This window comes from Patiria miniata, unplaced genomic scaffold (assembly GCF_015706575.1).
Source record: "Patiria miniata isolate m_02_andy unplaced genomic scaffold, ASM1570657v1 HiC_scaffold_3, whole genome shotgun sequence".
Lineage (NCBI taxonomy): Eukaryota > Metazoa > Echinodermata > Asteroidea > Valvatida > Asterinidae > Patiria > Patiria miniata.
The window spans coordinates 32,260,433-32,281,152 of NW_024037069.1; the positions used below are offsets into that span (position 1 = coordinate 32,260,433).

At 39.5% G+C, this 20,720-nt stretch overlaps 2 protein-coding genes across 3 annotated transcripts; one reads left to right on the top strand and one right to left on the bottom strand.

Moving 5' to 3' along the window:
- Nucleotides 1-2,500: 2,500 nt before the first annotated feature.
- On the bottom strand, nucleotides 2,501-14,700 carry LOC119737303 (pumilio homolog 3-like). Of its 2 annotated transcripts, none has more exons than XM_038211534.1 (16): nucleotides 14,540-14,700; nucleotides 12,460-12,765; nucleotides 11,485-11,617; nucleotides 11,142-11,217; nucleotides 10,456-10,549; nucleotides 9,554-9,801; nucleotides 8,797-8,900; nucleotides 8,330-8,405; nucleotides 7,474-7,572; nucleotides 6,972-7,106; nucleotides 6,006-6,148; nucleotides 5,321-5,466; nucleotides 4,952-5,046; nucleotides 4,356-4,443; nucleotides 3,744-3,852; nucleotides 2,501-3,357 (listed from the first exon to the last, which is right to left on the bottom strand). In XM_038211534.1, the coding sequence occupies exons 2-16, from the start codon at nucleotides 12,761-12,763 to the stop codon at nucleotides 3,225-3,227; spliced, it is 1,983 nt and encodes a 660-aa protein (XP_038067462.1). In that variant the 5' UTR covers nucleotides 12,764-12,765; nucleotides 14,540-14,700; the 3' UTR covers nucleotides 2,501-3,224. The 2 variants fall into 2 exon arrangements, with proteins under 2 accessions (XP_038067462.1, XP_038067463.1); XM_038211535.1 differs by having other exon boundaries at nucleotides 3,744-3,844; nucleotides 4,351-4,443.
- Nucleotides 14,701-15,662: 962 nt separating this feature from the next.
- Nucleotides 15,663-20,571, top strand: LOC119738817 (DOMON domain-containing protein FRRS1L-like). Its single transcript, XM_038213783.1, has 6 exons — nucleotides 15,663-16,032; nucleotides 16,866-17,142; nucleotides 17,609-17,704; nucleotides 18,369-18,516; nucleotides 18,717-18,911; nucleotides 20,082-20,571. Exons 2-6 carry the CDS (start codon nucleotides 16,867-16,869, stop codon nucleotides 20,168-20,170), a joined length of 804 nt encoding a protein of 267 aa, XP_038069711.1. The 5' UTR covers nucleotides 15,663-16,032; nucleotide 16,866; the 3' UTR covers nucleotides 20,171-20,571.
- The last annotated feature ends 149 nt before the right edge of the window (nucleotides 20,572-20,720 follow it).

Below are 20,720 nucleotides of genomic sequence, written 5' to 3' on the forward strand. Positions count from 1 at the left end.
TCAGAGTAAAGTGCGTCGATGGTTGCGACAAAAAAAACACGGTAAGTACCTTTCACGTAGTTATATCGTGATTTTTGCTGGTCCCAGAAGCTCAACCTGGGTAGTCTTCTGTCTACTTATCTTAATGACTGACTGACTGACTGACCCCGACTGACTGACCGACTCCCCCGACTGACCGACTGACTCCCTGACTGACTCCCCGACTGACTCCCCGACTCCCCGACTCCCCGACTGACCGACTGACTCCCCGACTCCCCGACTGACTGACCGACTGACTGACCGACTGACTCCCCGACTGACCGACTCCCCGACTGACCGACTCCCCGACCGACTGACCGACTGACTCCCCGACTCCCCGACTGACCGACTGACTGACCGACTGACCGACTGACTGACTGACTCCCCGACTGACTGTCACTTGCTAATTACACTTATTAAAACTCACCTTGGCCAAACATTTTGACTCAGACGACCACCTAGACCCTTTAAACCAAATGGATCAGGGACCCGCTTGGCGAGCCTTGTTTTCTGAAAACCGTCAGGAACGCCAAATTGCTCTCAAATTTTCTCGGATTTGAAAATCATTTTCAAAGAATATCACTCATCGACCAGCTATAAATGATTATGAACCGCTCGAAATCAGTTTCATACTGGTAGGCCTGCCATCCCTTGCATTGCTTCACTCTCCAAAACACTTCAATATTTGCAAAAAAAGGCCTGTAATTTGGCCGCGCATATTTTGTATATCATAATAATCATCGAATAATCTCAACAAAAATTGTTTTTTATTTTAATTAAAGGTGATTTTCTTATGTTTATGTTCACAGATACTGATGAGTCAGAGGCTGATCTGAATTTATGACCGACAGTATTTATTTGTTTCTGGTGGTGGGATGCATGTTACTCTCTTTATCGAACAATTTATTTGTTGTTTTCCACAAAAATATCAGATATGTCCCTCACAATTTCGGCAATAAAAGACAATTAAAAACGCGTCACTGACTGGATGTAACAACAGTGGGCATGAAATTTATATTCTCAACAGGATATGAATTTCATGGAATGAAACAAAACACTTCACGTTACACAATTATACCTGAAATGCTGATGAAAAAAATATCCAAACCAAAAAACCTTTTGGTAAACAACATCCATATTCTATAAGAGTCCAAAATTTGAACAAGTTATTTGTCAAGATATCTTTGATTTCCGCTTTAAATTGATTTCAAAATACAATGCATGAGCTCAGCAATGAATAAAATTGATCGGAAAACGTATAAGTTGTGTTGGATTTTGCTTCTTGAGTATGCGACTCATCTATCGATAGCTAGTTAATATATATGCAGAAGATGTTCTTTTTCAGTTCTCATGCACACACAACTTCTGCGCTAATCATCTAAGCCAATCCCGTATGCTATCTTTCAAAGTTTCAAAGTTGTAGGCAGTAAAATGACAATCCCATTTAGGTGAAGGGCCCATACAGTATAGAGATAATTTCTCAGACGGATTTCTCTTACGCCACAAAAACGTTTCCCCACCGCCACCCCACCCCCTCCTACTTTCGGGAAAAAATCCTGATATCGCCCATGTTGAAAGCTTGTTGGAAAGGGACGACCTTAGATAACGGTCATGTCCGTATAGGCCTATCATTAACGTATAGGCCTATCATTAATATTCATCTCGAGCTTCAATCCGAATGCTTAGGCCTTCTTTATTGGCGACATGTTGCTTTGTCATTGTCATTCTAAGGTTTTAACAAAGATTTGGTGAGAAATAGTTATTGTACAACTTAAAGATGTATATACTCCGTGCTCTTCAAAAAAAAAGCTCTTTGTTCTCCTAACAAATATTTAATTTGTATGTTTTGTTTCACGTGCAAACTACTGTTTTCCGAGTATTTGCAGAACACCCCCTCAACTCCAAAACCACCTACTAGAAATCAATGACTATGCAGTCAAAGGAGATTACAAAAAAAAAACCGAGGGTACACCCGGGATAAAAATTCCCATGGACACCAGTGCTTTGCCCATACCTCAAAATTCTTTTTAAAATACTCAAAACTCTAACAGGTATTCAGGTTACATAGGATAATGATGATCGACACGTCATCTTTCATCTTCTTTCCAATTTTTGGTGGGTCGACCATTGACTTTTCGAAAAATTCTAACCCGAAAAAGGCGACCCCTCAAACAAGTGATGTTTTCCAAAGTGGAAAGAAGCCATCTTGAACAAGGGCCCCGCCACAATATGGCTAAATAGTGTTTTCAATTCCCCAATTCCATGGCTGTCAGAACTCTCCAATATAGCAGATTTTGAGTGTATAACTTGTATTAATGAGCTCTGCGGACAGATTTTTGGCCTATTAGGTAGGACCCCTAAGTCCAATGTAGGGGATACGGAGTAGGAGCGAGTCGGGGAGGACCGAAAAGAGGGCGCTATTTTCCACTTGAGAAATCCTCCAAGCGAACGTTTCAGGGGTTCACCCCAGTATAAAAATTCCTCAAAAGTTCAAGCGCTCGATGAATGTTCAATGATTTATTAAAAATCATATTTCGAGAGCCACATTTTTCTGAAGTTTGTTATCCAAAAGCAAACAACCTTGAGAGTATACATTATTGAAATTCAATTTACAGAGATTCCTGATACGATTTAAAAAAAAAAATACATAGTGACGATCTGTGGAGCAGAAAAAAAAATTCTGACAGGGACATTAAAATAATGATTTTTTTCCGTGAATGACTGCAGAGAGTTAACCCCAGAAGTTTGGCAAAAATCATCTGCCACTTGCACAAAATTTGATGCAAACAGTCTGTCACTACCGGTATATATTTTAAATAATTAATTTGACTGCAAAGTATAATTTCCCAGATATGATAATACATGTATCCTCAAAAATAATTTCTGTGAAATAGGTTATTTTAAAGATTATAGAAAAGATAAGATTGACCACTTTTGGAATGAAAAACTGTATCATGTGGATATAGAAGTGAAAATATAATGCGTAACGTTGTACTTCCTCAAAAGGACAAAAAATGTTTCTCAAGTACGTATCTGGAATAAAAAATTCTGCATTTTGACCAAACCAAGTTCATTATTGTGGGCCTTGGATCTACAGCACAGAGATTCATCATCGACAGGATGAAACATTTTGCCTTGATGATCATCTGCATTGTTGGTTCTTGAGCAGTTGAGGATGTTGCTCATAATGTTCGTTTTTGGTCATTTCATTTCTTTGTTTGCAGTTTCTCCTTGAGGACTTGCATTCCTTTGGTGTTGATTTTGGAGAGATTCTTCAAGACTGGTTTCAAGGCGTTGATGGCGCGCTGTCTGGATTCGGCTCGACCACAGTCAAGAAGGCTACATGGGAAGGAAATGAGAAGAAAAAATAAAATATTCAGATGCAAGTTTCACTTTCAAATCATGAAATCCAAGCAATACAATGTGTCAAATAATTTCTAAGGGAACCAAAAGGTTATCTGCTTGTTCTGAAACAACAGAGGGCACCATTTTTTTTTAATGTGACGTCGCAATAAAGGCAGGCAATGAGTACACCACCATCTTTTCCCCAAAAAACATTGGTTAAAGTGGTCAGAAATTGCCTCAGATCGCACCACAGAGCATCAGAATCAACAAAAATTTCGGGGCCCTTAAGCGGGCCCCAAACCCCATGCCGTAATTTTTTATGGATACTGGCTTGGTTTGAGAAGATTTTGGAAGGAAGTTTTTTGTCTGACTGGACTGACCTTGCTAGGACCAAGGCTCCCCTGTTGGCCCTTGTCCAGGCCTGGAGACTGTGCTCTTCAACAGCATCCAGAAGAATGTCAGAAAACAGTTGCTCACTCTCATCAGTACCTGTTGAAGAAATAAATAATGTCTTGAAGTCCCTATTTGGGGGGGGGGGGGCCTTGGGGTGCTTGAGCCTCCCTCCCCCAAGAAGTTCTCAAATATTGGGGGGGGGGGCAATTTTTTTTTTAGTCCCACGATTTGACCGTGGTGATATATGTATGTGGCCTATTTTCGAGTAAAATTATTTTCTTCGGCCAAAAAATTTTTTTAAATGGAATTTTTTTTTTGAGCCCCCCCCTCATGTCAAATCCTGGGTGCACTACTGCCCTACCCAACTCAAACAATACTTGTTCTCATTTGTTAATGTGTTTTTATTTTCAAAAAAAACTACAAAGGGAAACTGACTAGGTTCGTTATTACAATAACGTAAACAGCAATCCGGAGGTTGCAGGTTCAAGCCCTGCTCCAGTCAATTTCTTTGTTCAACTTTGAAAATTATGTTTCTTATTCATAGTTCTAGTAGGTATTTGTGCAATATTGTAGTAAAAAAAACTGATAAAAATTGTTACCTTCTGTGGCATTTTCCAGCATCGTTTTCTGGTGTTGCAGGAGCTTTCTGATGACCAAATGACCCGCTGGATGCTCAATGATATGAACCTGTGAAATGATGGAAAGAGACTCACAAGAGTCAGTTAGTTGGTCCATGATTGAGTATTGAGTATTGAGTGTTGAGTGTTGTGGAATACATCCATGTCGCTTGATTGAGTCCTAATCCATGAGAAGAGTCACTTATTTGAGTTAATGTCATCAGCCTTTTACAAATTAGCCGAGACCGCGACTTCAGTTTAATTGAGTGTTGGGTCATGAGGCTCTAGTCCAAGTCTATGTTAGTTGGATAGCATTCTTATGAATCCTATCCAAGGATCCGAAATTTGTGATCAGTAGTTGTTTAGATTGAGTGCAAAGCATGACTTGAGGTGACGAGTCCTCAACTCACTCGATTAGTGTCTTGATCCAAAGTTACAGTCACTCAATCAACGTCTGAGTACACAGCTCAAGTGAGATTGAGTACAAAATGTGACTCGGCTGTGAGCAATTCTCTCAGATTCAGAGTCACAATTGAGTCTACGTCTAAGTCCAGAGTGCTTTTTGAGCGTGGCCTTACCTCATTTAGCTGGTCCTCGCCATCACCTGCCAGGGCTGGTATAAACTCTGCAGCAGCTAGCGAGGCAATTGCCTGGTATCCCTCTACCTTGTCACCTGTAAATATAACTCTTGTATTGGTGCTTGGACGAGAATCTTGAAATCTCCTTATAATAACTAGAAGCATATTCAGTTTTCAGTTTGAAGATGCACTGTCCATGTTTTGTTTTTAAATTGTCAACCCGAAAAAAAGATTCTGTTTTTAAATTGTTATTTTTCTGGCAATACAAACTTTTCTCTTTTCAATGAGGCATCCAATTATGAAAAGTTATCGAAATTGAATCTTGGAGTACCAAACTGTCTTGTGTAGTTGAAGGCAAAAAGGACTTACCTTTAGCATGTGTGAGTACTGCAATCATCAGAAGGCAGCTGGATTTACTGTAAGCCAATTCCTTGGCATTCTCGCTGACGTAGCTCAGCAATGGACCCGAGGCTGCTGCTAATAACTCCTGTCTTCTCAGCTGCGCATCTTTTTTGCTGCAACCAAAAAAATAACAAAATGTATTAGTTTTTTGCATTAAGCTTTCAATTGACTTCACAACTCGCATGCAAGAGTTTAAGGAAACACTTTCAACCAAAAATTCATGTAATTTAAACTACTGCTCTTGAAATTGTTATATTTGATGGTAATTTCATTTTGTAAAATGTATTTTTTTCCCTGGCCAATTCTCAATTATTTTACAAATTTCAGGCATTCTTGTCAGAAAGACCTTTTGGTGATTTGTTTTCCAGTAAGGACTTGTAAGTGCCGAGTCAACAAAATGTCAGTTTCACGGAGCTAGTAATAAAGAAGTCTTCATCAAAAGTAGACTAATCAATGAAGCTCAACTCCATAATGTTTCCTGAATTCATTTGTTCAGGGACTGGTACATGCAAAGTGGCGTTGGTGAAGTACACCTGTTGTTGCCTGTGTGTGCAGTGGGTGGGGCCTGGCATGCAGTGGGTGGGGCCTGGCGTGTAGTGGGTGGGGCCTGGCATGCAGTGGGTGGGGCCTGGCATATCGATAAATTTAATACCTTGTAGGATTGCCGTCTCCTTTCTGTAATATCTGCACCACCTGGGGATGAAAGTGAGTCGAATTCCTTGCCGATAGAAGATAGAGTAGCACCTTACGTCCGTACGGATCCTCTGCGATCTCCGAGATGGATTTCATCATTTCCTGTCAAATACACCATCCAAACTAGTCAGCCTAGTTATCAATTATCTAGTAACCCTACAATATCTAGTACTAAATAGTAAACAGCCCAGGAAGAACTACAGTTTAGTTTGATTATCTTTGCTCAAGCCCAAGCAAGTAAACTTTAGTTCGAATGGTCTAGTCAACAATCCATAACCAGGCCAGGGCAAGTTCACGCAACCAATGGTTGGTTAGTGTCAAACAGTGCATGTGCACTGTAACATTAAAGTGCGAACGCCTCTAGTCGAACCATTGTCAACATAAGGCGGTCACGAGTATGTTTGGATTGTTTACATTCTTTGACCTGTTGAATGAACCGGAAGATATCTCCGAGCTCCACCAGCGGGTAGTACAATTCACTACGTTTAACCTTTTGTCAATGGTTCCCTCTGCACTTAAGTAACAAAACGAGGCTATTGATAACCAGCGATGCCCAGTACGCTGGTTCCAAATAGACAACTAGTCCAACCATCGTCGACTAGACAGAGTTCAGGCTAACTTAGTCGAACTATGGTCAACAATAGTTCTTGCGCGAACTTGCCCCTATAGTGTAGTCGGTCACATCGCTGGTAACAACATCTGCACTCATCATAATGCACAGAAGGAAGCCGGCACCAAGACGTTTCGTGGTGACGTTTTGACCATGAGACTCGAGACGTTGCTTTTGATGAGTAGGTGTATAAGTAACGTCACGAATCTACCAGTACTCGACCATTGGGCCTCAATTGAACTTGATCACTGGCGCATAACGTTGCACATCTCTACCGATTTGGGAGAAAATTCTGCACAGAGTCCAAATACTCACGTCAATGATGACCTTTCGAACCAGTAACGTGTCGTCCACGCAGTCAAACATGGCCAGCAGCACTAGGTGACCGAACTCCTCTTTGCATATCTTCAGAACAAATGTCTTGAAAGATTTGATGATGGCTTTCCGATCCTGATAAAACCATTGGAAGAGCAAAATAATTGGTGTTCATGACTTTGGAACATTTCAGATAACTGAAAAATTTGACAATTTTTGTTGTGATAGCCAAACAAAATAACTTCATCTTTACTGGATCTTATAAAACCTAAAGAAAGCATGTTTGGATATAAACGTAAGGAATGAAAGGATTAAATCAATTGAAACAAGCTGGTAATTAGAAGGAAACTTTACATCAATAATTAATTGAAGAGCAATCAAGTTTTGACATGTGGACATGTGTGCTGGTGAATACCTCTGGGTATGAGTTGTGTTTTACCTACATGTAGTAGCATGACATCATCATCAATAGGGCGTTTTGATTGGCTGAATTTATAATTACCTTGGCTGTACCATACCACAGGCAATGCATTGCTGCCCTGGCCCCATCGTGAGTGTGTAAGATCTGAACCACGATGTCCCGCATGCCTTCTATCAATTCCTGACGAGAAAAATGAACGAGAAATCAAAATTCAGACTGACGTTCTAGGTTTGCACCATATCCAAATTGGATTAGGAGCAACTCAGATCCGTCCAAATAGATTTTGGATGCAGACCGGCGAGCTTTATAAAATTGACTAGACTGTTGGGTCTTTCTGAAACGCCGTAACAGTCAATCTTTCAAAGAAGTCGCTCCTAACTGTTTCAAATGCACTTTTAATTCAAATCTTTGGATTAACTTGGTTGGACGCGACTCCGGGAAGCCAGTTTGATACAGGGGGTGATACTTTAGAAAGGACACAAGTAGGACTTCATATACAGGTACAACACTTTTCTGTTATTTCTTATCATTAGGAAATTAACCTTAATCCAAACTTTTGCGCTTATGTTCAAATGAAGGATTCCCACTGCCTCAACCCTTCAAATCCTCTGACAGCCCTGCCTCTCAAAATGCATTCAGCCTCAATCCTCCAAAATCCTTCTTTAGTTCAAACACCATTCATCCTCAATCCTCCAAAATCGACCGATACTGAATGTCCATGTGCCCTCATTCCTCCACAATTCCTCCAAAATGGTATGTTACATTCATCCTCAATCCTCCAAAATCCTCAAAAACTGCCCCAATGACTTTGGAAGATTGAGACGGTTTAGGGTTAAGATGTGTTTTTCAGTTCGATGTAAAAATAAATCACTCAATAACCTAATATTACAGCTAGAGAAAAGAACGAGAAGTCGGTCGAGAAGTCAAAGATTCTTACTGTTTTCATCTTGGTTGGTGCGTGAACCAAGAAATCCAACAGCGCTTTGTGTATGATGGAATGCTTCACCACTGTCCTGCAAAGGAGATCAATTCAGAAAAAGATACAAAGTCTAGAAAACCTTCTTTCTTTTTTGTTAATATATCTCAATTTTAGGGTGTTGTATAATTATTTAAACTGAAAAACAAAGACCGAAATGAATGAGTAGACTGGTACTCATTCCCAAAGTATGAACGTTAGAAGATAATGAAGGGACCAGGGAAAGTTTTAGTGAGTGCACTTACATTTCGAAGTGAATATTTTAGATCACCGAATACAATTGAAATTCCTCTCTAAATAATGACATTACACATTTACACAGTTGAGTTGGGACACGCCAACAGCCCAAACCAAACAATTCTTTATTGGCGGGTGTTCATTTGTGTTTTACTCATACTGAAGTTCTATAACAGTTAGGGTTATCGTACTTTTCAACGACTTGACTGAGCATCTTCAGCATGTTTTCCATGATTCCTTGCTTCTTGTCCGGTTGTTTTTCCAAGATGTCTTCAAGTGTGTGGATGCCTTCCTCCTAAAAAAAAAAAAACTTGACTATCATCAAACTGCAAAAGAGTCAAGGCACTTTTAAAAATGGATCCAAATTTTGCTCTTCAATGGCACAGCACTGCATACTCGGAGCTTACAAGAAAACCGTGACAGCTTCAAAGAATACCATTCCAAGCCTGCCTTCGGAGGCGTTAACCCATCAACCACTGAGCTTGCGCCTGTATTATTTAATAACACAGGTGTCTAGGAAAACCGGCTTCAGCAAATCCCAATGACACATGTGCAATTACAAGTCTTGAGGCCAATTCATACTTGGCGCAAAAGGGAGCGTGAATTTGTGACGTCCAACAAGTATTCATGCTGCGAATTCACAAAAGTTAAACGCATTTCAACACCAGCGAATTTGGAGAGAATGTTCCTGATATCAATTTTGCTTCACATTTGTGTATAAAAATATGAAACGGCCTTTAGCCAGGTAAATCGGATGCTGACTCAGAGGAGACTGCATGGCCACTTTACCTGACATTGTGACTTGAATATAGTATGAATAAGAAGGTGCCATTGGTTTTTACACAGTGATTTTTTAAGATTCAGGAAAGTTTCGATCAAAAAATGCCAATGGAGTCATTATGATAACACACTATGGACATTCCAAAATTGCCAAGAATCAACACAAACCTTGAAGATAGCGAAGCGAGGGCCGTAAAACTCCTCCAGCATGGCCGATCGTTGCTTAGCATTAGCGTGGTTGTTGTAAGCCAACTCCAAGACTTCAGCCGCCTCCCGATGCCTGACGAGTTTACTGACCTGCCCATAGAAGCAGGTCATGATGTAGGAACGGTGCTCCTTGCTGCCGTAGCGCAGCATCTTCATGACAAAGTGCTTGGAGTACTTGCCTTTCACCAACTGCAGGATTTTCTCAGAATCTGTTTTTGGTAAAAATGCATGAGATAAGATAAGTGAGTTAAGCTGACTAAAAAGAATGTGACCTAAAATAAGAGGACAGGATGCAGCCGTCATTTTTCAGCATCCGTTTTCAAAATAAAAGAATGAGAAAAGTCGATGATTAAAAAGAAAGAAAACATGGTCACAAAAAGGAAAACATATTACAGCTGTTTATCTTTTATTCAAAAGTCACATCCAATTGAAAAAAAAAGTTACTCTGGCATTAATGTTTAAACTTTGTTCCTAATTCAGCATAGACTCGAGTCGTAAGTCCATGAATTTAATTGTCCAAAGATGAGTTACAACGGTCGAAACATTCACGCAGGATCTGTTGCTCGGATTTGTTTTTACACTGCGTTTTTGTCACAACTGTGCGCAGCGATGAAGAATGAATATATCTCTGGAAGTTTACTCAAGTCATCACAAATTTCTTTTACTTGATTCTGAATTACTTGACAATTTTAAACATCTGCAAATTTACTGAAAAATGTTAGGTTTTCCTGTTAGAATCCTGAATTTTTTTTTAGGGCAATAGAAGTGGAGGGATTCGCTACTCAATACCATTTTCCCTCTCCTGGCATGCCTGGGGAAATACAACAAAATATTTTAGTATTAAAACAAAAGATGCAACCGACCTTTGACCTCATCAAAGATTTCCTGTCTCTGTTTCTCGCTTCCAAACTGCAGACAGCACTGGATGACCCTGACTGTGTCATGAGCTGTCAACAGCTGTAAACAAAACAAATGCATACAGGTACACTGAGCTGCAAAAAAGGAAACATTATCGAAAAGAATCATGATTTAGTTTATAGAGCTTAATGGTCTCTGTATAAAAATGGAGACCTCAACTTTGGGTTATTACTATTTCACTGATGAATCTTAGCAAAGGTACAAATAAGCCTTTTGCGAGTTAAATTTGAATAAAATCTGGAACGCTTTTAACTTTGCATTCTCCCGACCAAGGAGGCTGTTACTATATCACGTGATTCGGGGCAAGCCTTATGCTAGCAACCCCCAGCTCCGGCATGGTCTGGTGTCTTTGTGCCATTCTCACCCATTGTGAACAATGTATTGGTGCTGAGCGTCTCTTACGTAACTATGCAAGAGCTTGCCCCGAATCATGTCATTAGCAACAACTGTGTCTTTGGTCTGGAGAATTCAAAGTTAAAATGTGCCAAGCATTCTGAGCAAGTCAGTGCACCAGATGTTTTTTCAAATGTATATCGAAAAGGGTATAGGTCACTCGCAAATGGCTTATTGCGCCATCTGCACTTATAAATATCAATCAGGGTCCTACATCTTTATGCAAAGTCCAATTTACCTCGAATACTTTGCCTTTGATCAGTCCACACAGCTCTGTGAGCAGCTTGCATCTCTTCTCATTGCTGCATTTTTTCCTGTGATTAGAAGAAAAAAATTATAAAGGTTTTGTGACATATTTGTTTTTGGAACACAATCAAGGTAGCAAGCCAGCAACTAAAATGACAGAAGGTTTCATTTTTAACCAAGTCCAGGCTTAAAGAAAAAATCAAATTTGGGAATTTTTCAACTGTTCTAGAATCAATCCTGAAATAAATTTAAATTCATTGAAATCACCAAAAGCAGCAAAAATCAAGGGTACTGCCCAATCTTGATGAGATTCACTCCAAATACCACAGACTTACACTCGGACAGTATTCCAGATGACTTTGGCTCGCTGCGTCAGCTCGTAATTGCTCTTCTGCTTTTGCCGTTCTATCTTCCTGTCTTTGAAACTCAACTCCTCCAGTTTTGGTTTCTTAGTACCTCCATCATCACCTGACCAGAATGGCAGAGAAAAACAAACAAACAAACAAATAAAACCAACAGAGCTTGTAAAACAACACAGGAACTCATCAAACAGTGCAACTACTTCCACTGCAGTAAAATTGCACAAAAGTCCAGATGGGGGTAAAATGACGAGGTCAGCTTTCCACCCCCCCCCCCCCCCACCCCTAGTTCAAACTCCTTATTAAAAAGTCTTACAACTTACAAATGACCGAAAAAAATTATACAATTATAAATATCATGCTTCACTTCATAGTTTCAATGGTGCAAATATGAGTGAAGGTCTTCATCAGAGTTTAAAATATTAAGAGTTTCTTGTAGTGGTGGGATTTAAGTCAGGATTTTCCACTATTCGGTTTCCATTTTAGAAACCGGATATTCGGAACAAATCTTTACAAAAATTAAGCCTTCCATTTTTTTGTGATGCAGGCTAAAGAAGAAAACTGGGACATCCACCAATTTGCTTTATGGTCTCTGATTGTAACTGCATTCATCCACAAGTGATCTTCTTGGTTGATGAATAGCCTGCCCACTCGACTTTATCAGAGAGTTTACATTCATTTGTTTACAACATTACAACTCTGGAGTGTTTGTGAAGGCCCAGTGGTCACTGAATGCTGCAGACTATACCCAGTCATTGGGAGGGCATTTCATGTGGCACCTCACTCATCACTTTTTGTTGGCATGACTGTGAGCTGAATGGGAACTTCCGGTGAAATCAGATTAACCATCATTCAGTTTGAAAAATAATTAAGAAACTGGATTTTGAAGTCTCTGATTTCTCCCACCACTAGATTCTTGTAATCTTTAAACTTTAAGTTGGTCACACCCACCTTTATTGTCACTATCACTTTTTCTCTTGACACCCCTGTTTACTGCCGTTTTCTTAACGCTGTGTGAGAATTTGGCCACCTTCTTCTCACTATTTTTACTTTTATCCAAGGAATTCTCTTTGTCAGTGGGAAGTTTCTGGGGCTTCTTAGCGTTCTTTGGGCCTCCGCTTTGCTTCTTCTGCAGTTTGGCGCCTTGTTTGCCGACAGGTTTTGATATTTTGCCAGCTTTCTTGGAGACGACTGTTTTTGGCGGGTAGGAAGCCACTTTCGGTGAAGAAACAGATTTCATCTTCGGTTTACCCATGCCTGTAAAATATATGTGAATAAAATTAAAACCAAGTTAACAACTTTTTTAAGACGGCAATACATATAGCCTAATTAAAAACGCTGTGGCTGTAGTTATAGCAGTCACACCGTCTGGTTCCCTGACCTGACAATATTTGACATTAGGCCTCAGAACCAGACTATTAATCGAATTGTTCTCGGACTTTATTTCCATTTTGATATTATTCCAATGCCACATATCACCAAGAAATAAATAAATACAATTCAATAAAAAAGGTAGGATTTGATTTAAAACACAAAACTAAAGAACGCTTTAGAAACTTTTTTTTACAAAAATCTCCAAAATCCTGAATTCGATTCAGGTACCTTCAGTATGGTACTTCAACATTTAATCATGTTAATCGATCAAGCTACCAAAGCGCACTGGTGGTAAGTGCAGTTGTACACGTGATACAGATTTTCATTTTCTTTTGCAATGCTGTACTGTATTGTTACCGTTGAAAATTGGATTTAATTTCTAGCTACTACAAATTAAAAAGGAAACTCAAATCCGAGTAGAAAATGTTTCCATCTGAAGTGTCGTTCCTCTATCCCTGGTTTTTTTTTTTTTTTATAAATACACAAAGCAAGACATGCAAGACGGGATTTGGGAATTGAACGCTAACAGGAGCAACAGGACACCCATGAAAAATTTGTATTTTATTCCAACACACAAATACAAAGCCGGGTCAAATAAAGACTGAGACTAGTGAGAGATGGAAACGTTTAATGTACATGTAGTGGCTATCATTATGGTAGCCCCATAAATGTGGCCTATTTACTGGACTGCCTCCGTAAACATAGGCCACAAATCCACATGTACAAAAACGTGTCGCACTTTGCCACATTTTGATTTTCACATTTAGGCTTAGTTTGTAGGGTTTTTTTGCTTTAAGAGCATACTCACCCTCTTTATAGGCTAATCAGAAAGTGCTGCCTTTTTCAGATGTCCATTTTTCGTGAAATTTCCAGATACATTTGCACACGTTTGCGTATCAAAATTTCAACATGAAATTTCACAAAAATTAGACATCTGAAAAAGGCAGCACTTTCTGATTAGCCTATAAAGAGGGTGAGAATGCTTCTAAAGCAAAATAAACCTACAAAGTAAGCCTAAATGTGAAAATCAAAATTTGGCAAAGTGCGACACGTTTTTGTACATATGGATGTGTGGCCTATGTTTACGGAGGCAGTCCAGTAAATACTAAAATAGGCCACATTTATGGGGCTATCATTATGGCAGCTGTAATGCGATTTTCATAGTGCTATCGTAATGGCATTGTAAAAACACCATTGCGAATCTACATACGTAGTGGCTATCATGGCTATCAGCTATCATTATGACAGCCCTAACGCAATTTTTAAATACTATCGTTACGGCATTATAAAAACACAATGCGAACGTGTAACTGCCCATCCAACCAGAGCGCTTCGGTAGCTCAATTGAATTGGTACAGATGCTAGCTCAATGAGCTCGTAACCCTGTCTTAGTTTTAGCATGGAGGTAGGAAACACCATGATTTTAGGTTTTTTAATCATATTCATAAATAAAAGGAAGTGTCCTCAACTACATAAACCCCCATTGCCCCAACGAATTTGTAAATACGGTAACTAAACTTAAAATTGGACGATAGAGGGCGTTTTTAAAATATAGTTTCGGCGGATTCCTAACATCTGCAACAGCCACAGCGAACATGATATTCTTTGTGTAAAACTAAAAGAAAAGTAAACTATTCAGTCTGTGTTCATATCTTACTTCTCTCTCTTTGAATTAAATGTTCTCCCTTCCAAAGTTCCAGAACAGCACCTGAACGTGAACAGGAGAACTCTCGTTTAGTACTATGATCAAAGATTTGCAGACAGAATCACGCACACATTCGTCACATGGCGCTGCGATGCACATTGTAAAGCGCCAGCGTGCGTAGATGTGCACCTGAATATTTTTCATGCGCGTTCATTCCACGCTGATGAACATAAGGTACAAGACAAAAACTGCACGCAAAAACAGCGCCACCAAGAGTGGTATTTTTGTCACGAGTTTAAAGGCCACAGCTAATGGGTTTACGAAACCTCGACTGGGTCTCCGGCTTTGGCTACGGTGAAATACTCGAAACTTTGGAATTATAGTTACATATTATAGGATTTGATGTTCCACAAGCACAACATAGAGGGAAACCTCCAGAAAAGGTCGAAAACCCTTTTAAGCCGAAGCCGGAGACGTGACAGATTTTTTTGGTATAAAACAGGCCCACAAACAGATGCGCACGAAAGGACATGATGGCATAAAAACTCAACTTCTTAGTGTGCATTTTACTAGCTAGCTACCTTGGCCATAAATATACATAATTTTTTCCATAGGTTTTCCTTACGACTGAGCTACGGAGGCAGGCTTCAGCTGTTACTATGGCAAAATGCTTCGCATAAAACTATTCATCTGTAGACAATATTTGTATGAATAAGTTCAAGCCAATGAAATTATTTATGCTCCATAGACGAATTTAGTTCAAGTTAGCATTGAAACCGAGGCTGTCGGTGCTAAGCCATTGCATGAATTGAGCACCTTTGCTTTTTTAATCCTCTCAACAAAAGACAGCAATGGGGCCCTCGGCTTCAGTGCCAATTTGAAATTGCTGTTTTGAATTGTCGAATGTCACAAAGACAATGGGTGTTGTTTAATGATAAATGTTATCTTCCGCGAAGACTGCGTGATATCAGTAAAGACTAGTGAGTGACGAATACAGTACGTTAAATCGTGATTCATTTATCAGCTATTATGATTAGTTTGTTTGAACACGGGAGAATATCTAGAGAGGTTTCATAATAAAACAGCTCCGGTCGTGATGATGTTTGCTCGATTTGCATATGTACACACGATGGCCACAATGTGTGTCTTTGTTACGATGCATGTGGGTGACCGATAACGTGTTCGTTGTGACCACTTGCTTAATGTTCAACCTTATTCCATTTCTGTACTTTGACCCAAAATAGTGACAATCGAGGTTAAAAATTGTTGGAATAATAATGACAATGCTTTCAGCACGTGGGCACTTCTTCGAATTAGGATTCTAAGAGTTTCACGCTGCACTATACCGTTTTGGGTAAAGCGTATAATAGTCCCGCTAGTGTTGCGCCAATTTGTCTTCTTGTGGTCATCACCTCGTCTGAGGATCCGTAGAGCTAGTAAGGAAGGGATAAAAGTGTTACCGCTTTCATCATCCGAACTGGTCGTCCTTCGTTGACCGATTCAAGGTTTGTCATTTTACATTTCTAGTTCAGGATGTTTTAATTTGTTGGTTAGTTCAATATACGCGCAGATTTTTGGAATATTTCTTCGAGAATTAAATGTATTGCTTGTCTTGTGGTTCTGGAAGGTGAGCAATTTTCGGTATTATATTATGAGAAATCAAACCTAGTAATTCAGTTCTGGTTTTTTTCTCGCAATTCAAAAAGGTTATTCGCTGTAAAAGTTTGCCGACAGTTTGTCCTGGAAGATTAACTTCGATTTTTTGTGGCCCGACAATAATGACAGAGAATCATATTTTTTGGCGTTATGGCTCAAAACTTACGACCCAAATTTTTTTTTACAAGGATTGCAGACCCCCAAAAATGGGGGGGGGGGGCCTGGAAGATTAACTTCGATTTTTTTTGCGGCCCGACAATAATGAAAGAGGATCATATTTTTTAGCGTTATGGCTCAATACTTACACCCCAAAGTTTTTTTTCCAAGGATTGTAGACCCCCAAAAATGGGGGGGGGGGGGGGGGGGGGGGGGAATTTTTGGCTTAAGAAACATACAAATCGAATTGTTATGAGAAAACAGTCCATAAAATGCGCTTAGGAAGATCAATTAACTATAAGTCCTTATAGAAAAACAAAAGTTGAAGTGATAATTCTCTGAAATTGTGCATTAATTTTATTATCACAAACCAGCATTATATAAAGGTCAGTGCACGGTTAAGTATGGACATTGCCTTAGAAAAAGAATGACGGTCGAACTCTTCTTTGCGCCTTAAGAATTTCGAGTGTTGTCGTGATGAAGTGCAAACAGTCACAACAATACCCCTGGCTTGCTTTGCAAACAGAATGTCGACCGCTTACATTCCAAATGCATTACTGCATTACACACACGCCTTTCTGACGTTGGCACTGTTGATACGACTGGGGGCGCCCCAGATAGCTGTCGACGAGTGCGGGGTCTCCAAAGGCTGCTTCAGGAGCCCCGTGGACTGCGACAGTTTGACGTCATGTGACGTCATCGTGACGTGGCAGGAGACACCAGATGGGGGGTCTCTGATATTTGAGTTGGCTGGAATGTCACCTGGCTATGTAGCTGTTGGATTTTCGGGCAATCAGCTTATGGTAAGATTGATCACTATTCTAAGATTTAAGTAAAACTTAATTAGTTTACAAATAGACAGAAACCACAAAGGGGAACTGACTAGGTGCAATAAAATAAGAAATGGGATGTAGCGGGGTCTGAACCTGCAACCTCCGGAGTGCCGACAGCCAAATAATGGCGGTTCCGGAAGTTAAAGTTATTTCAATGCACCTACTTTTGTAGTCATTTTCCCGTGTGTGTGTGTGTTTTTTTTGTAAAAAATTAGTGAACATTTTAGTTATCATTTTTGATAATTGTTACGGAAGAAATGCGTGAATCCCCAAAACAGTATTATTTTTCTCTTGTTTTTTTTTTATTTTAACAAATAAATTGTGAAGATCAGAGATGAAAACCATTAAATGTGAGAAAGAAAAAAATGAAATGTTTTAAAAGTTGCAAACATTAAGTGTTCTTCTCTTTCCATGTGTTCTTTGTTTTTCTTTGTAGTCGAGTACAGACGTTTTAGCTTGTGTTGACAACAACGGAGCTACACTCAAGCATTTCTACAATCCAGTCAGCCACGTCAATGAACCACGAACACAGGTCTGTATCATTATGCAGTACCCTCCTGGAATTGTATTTTAATTAAGCTGGATTACAGGCGCCGTTCTAGAGCCAATATTTTTTTTTGGGGGGGGGGGCCTAGCAGGGTGGATCTAGAATTGTTTTCAGGTAGGCGTGCTGAAATGTGGACCGGTTATTTTCTCCGGACACTTAGGCCTCCGAAAATCAATAGGGGGAGGGGGGGGGGGGGGCTCGTGCCATATTTTCAATGGGGAGCGCTGATAAAATCCTACAATCACGCACACTATTTATCAAGGGGGAGACCGTTCGCATGTACGTCACATTCTTACATTTTTCCCTTTGTAAAGGAGAAACATGAGAGACGAGATTCTAAAGGGAAGCAAAATTAGTAGGCTCATGAAAAAAATTGATAATAACTATATTAATTAGGCCATATTATACACCGACCACTCCGACCACACATGGATCTTATAATATGGGTATGGCCCCGTCCGCGCACAGGATTGCGAACTTCAATGCGTGTGGATTAGAGTTGATACAAGGTCGTATACATGCAATGTATGCCATTATCATGCAACTATTTGACTTTTGCCTCTTTAACAGTAACTGAGCAGACATTCTGAAATGTTATCTCCATTAATAACAATAATATGAAATCGGTAATTGTTTTATTTTATTTCAGATTGGAGTGACGGACGAGGCAGCATCGTCAGCCAATGGGATCATCCAGTGTAAATTCACACGCGTTAAGTTTCTCGATGGGCAACCAGAGTTTGCGGACCTCAGAGAAGACACTTATGTGTTACTTGCAAGAGGGCGTCAGAGTGGTGGTAAATAATTATTAATACTTAATAAAGGATGTGGTAATTTTGAAGTGCAAAGTTTGTTACTTGATTTGTTACATTATTTTAAAACCTATAATTAAAACTCAGCTCAACTTGTTCGTCCTCTGGAGGGTTAAAATAGTTACGCCAATGCCCATTACTTTTGTCTTTATTTATGTATGATTGACATTTTTTGTAATGTGCAGGTTTCTTGACCTACCATACCCTTGGGTATTCCATCAGCGGCAGCAAGCAGGATTTTTCAATTTACCGAGCCCCAGACGCCTTGCCGACGGTGCATCCTCCCGGGGAAGGCAACAGCACAGCGAGTACCCAAGTGCCAGCTGGCCCGACGGATCTCGACGCTACGGACGGTTCGCATGGCCTCACCTCACCAATTAGTGCGTATCACCTTGCTGTCGTAATCAAGATGATCATTCTTTAAAGTTGATCTCTCTAAGCAGATTTCAAGCTCAAAAGTTATTCACTTTTTGGTGTGCCATCTAACGAGAAACATCACCCACATTTAATCGAGGATTATTTTTTTACTTAGTTAGGCCTACCAATTTCTATTCTTTTTCTGTGGACCAAACCTATTTCGGGCTGCCGTTTTGGGGCCTTTGATGCGCAAAATTTAAAAGCAACCCACATAAAAAGCCTTACTCAGAGGGTTGCAGAAACCACAGAAAAGTGATTTTGTTTGTTTGCTTGTTTAAATAATAGACCTTTATCGTGCTGCCACCATTTCAGTCATCTTCCCTGTATCCAATAACAGTACTGAATGATAATGCTTTTTGTACAAAAAGGAACCAGACTATTTTTCATGCAATCCTCGCTTTGGTTACATTAATTTGAATGGGAAAAAAATGGAATGGCTGCAACATGATAATGGTCTATAGGGCCTACGTGAAAACTGGCCATTTGTTAGGAGAAAAAAAAATCCAATTTCTTACACAACACACGGATCGAGAGATCTTTAATTGTCAGGCCCGTGTAACGGGCTTCAGGGATCTTAGGCTCATACTTGTTATAAACCGCCCACTCGCACTTCCCTAAACAGGAAAACCAAGTTCCAGCAACCAATTGCGACTACGGGAAGTTACTTACTCAAAATGAACTTAATATAAACTGCTTGTGATGACTAGATTCCAGTTGATTTATTTTAGCAACTGTTTTTTTTGTGTTTAGCAACTCGATTAAAACGCGCTCCCTCATTTTGTGATGTCAATGAAATAGCCGTTTGGGAATATCGGGTATTCGGGGCAACGGCTTCGTTTTTTGCCGTTGCCGTGCTGTGGTGAATAGCCGTAGCCATTACATTCCCCAAGTCCCTTCCGTGTACTCACTCTGGCACATCAAAGATTCACCAAATCAAGGAACAAAACACTCGGCACATGACTATGTTAGAATAGTTTATTGGAGAGTTAGGGTCAGGTATTGACCTTTTTTACACAGAATTGAAATACCACTTATATTGCCATTTTCCCAATTGAAATAATACTGTTTTTTTTTTTTTTTTACTTTTTACATCTGAAATAATATGTTCTTGCTTTCTCTCTTTCTTACTGCAGGTAATGGGGCTGGAAGACAATATGGTTTCACGACAACCATTATTATGGTAACGCTCATCAGCATCTCGTGTCTACTAAGAGCAATTTGAGGTTTCTAAAACAATAATGACATTAATTTATTTTTTTTAATAATGAAAAATGAAACTACAATTTGTTTGGAATTATCCAAAATTTTTGAATGTGGAATTTAAATGAACGTGAATGAAACCAAATGTTTAAAAACGACTTATCACAGTGAAATGAGATTGGCATCCACTTTTTTGTTTTAAATTTAATGATAATAGCCATGTAAAATAATTATATTTATTATATTGCTATTTCTCACATGCATTTCCAATTCCATATATGTATTTCAAACATATATGGAACAACTGTTCTTAAGTGTAATTTATTTGTCATTTTCATATACAGTTCGAATGTAATACCCTTAATTTAATATATCATGTGAAAATAATGTATCAAGTTAATAAAATATTTTGTGAATAATTTATACTTTGATGCACCATATAAGGTGTACATTGCACTTGTAAAGCAAGTTTTCTCTCTTATCGTCAATTGTTAATCTTAATCGATCACATCGACAACGGAGTATCAAAAAGGCTTTAGCGAATCTCGGCTTCGTCTCACTGCAGGTTCGGC

Coding starts and splice junctions, on each gene's coding strand:
- LOC119738817 (XM_038213783.1), top strand. CDS start 16,867: ATGTCGACCGCTTACATTCCAAATGCATTACTGCATTACACACACGCC. Junction 17,705..18,368: donor TCAATGAACCACGAACACAG/GTCTGTATCATT, acceptor ATTTTATTTCAG/ATTGGAGTGACGGACGAGGC. Junction 18,912..20,081: donor TGGCCTCACCTCACCAATTA/GTGCGTATCACC, acceptor TTCTTACTGCAG/GTAATGGGGCTGGAAGACAA.
- LOC119737303 (XM_038211534.1), bottom strand. CDS start 12,763: ATGGGTAAACCGAAGATGAAATCTGTTTCTTCACCGAAAGTGGCTTCC. Junction 7,573..8,329: donor CACCAACCAAGATGAAAACA/GTAAGAATCTTT, acceptor TTTTCTCGTCAG/GAATTGATAGAAGGCATGCG. Junction 5,047..5,320: donor AGTACTCACACATGCTAAAG/GTAAGTCCTTTT, acceptor TTATATTTACAG/GTGACAAGGTAGAGGGATAC.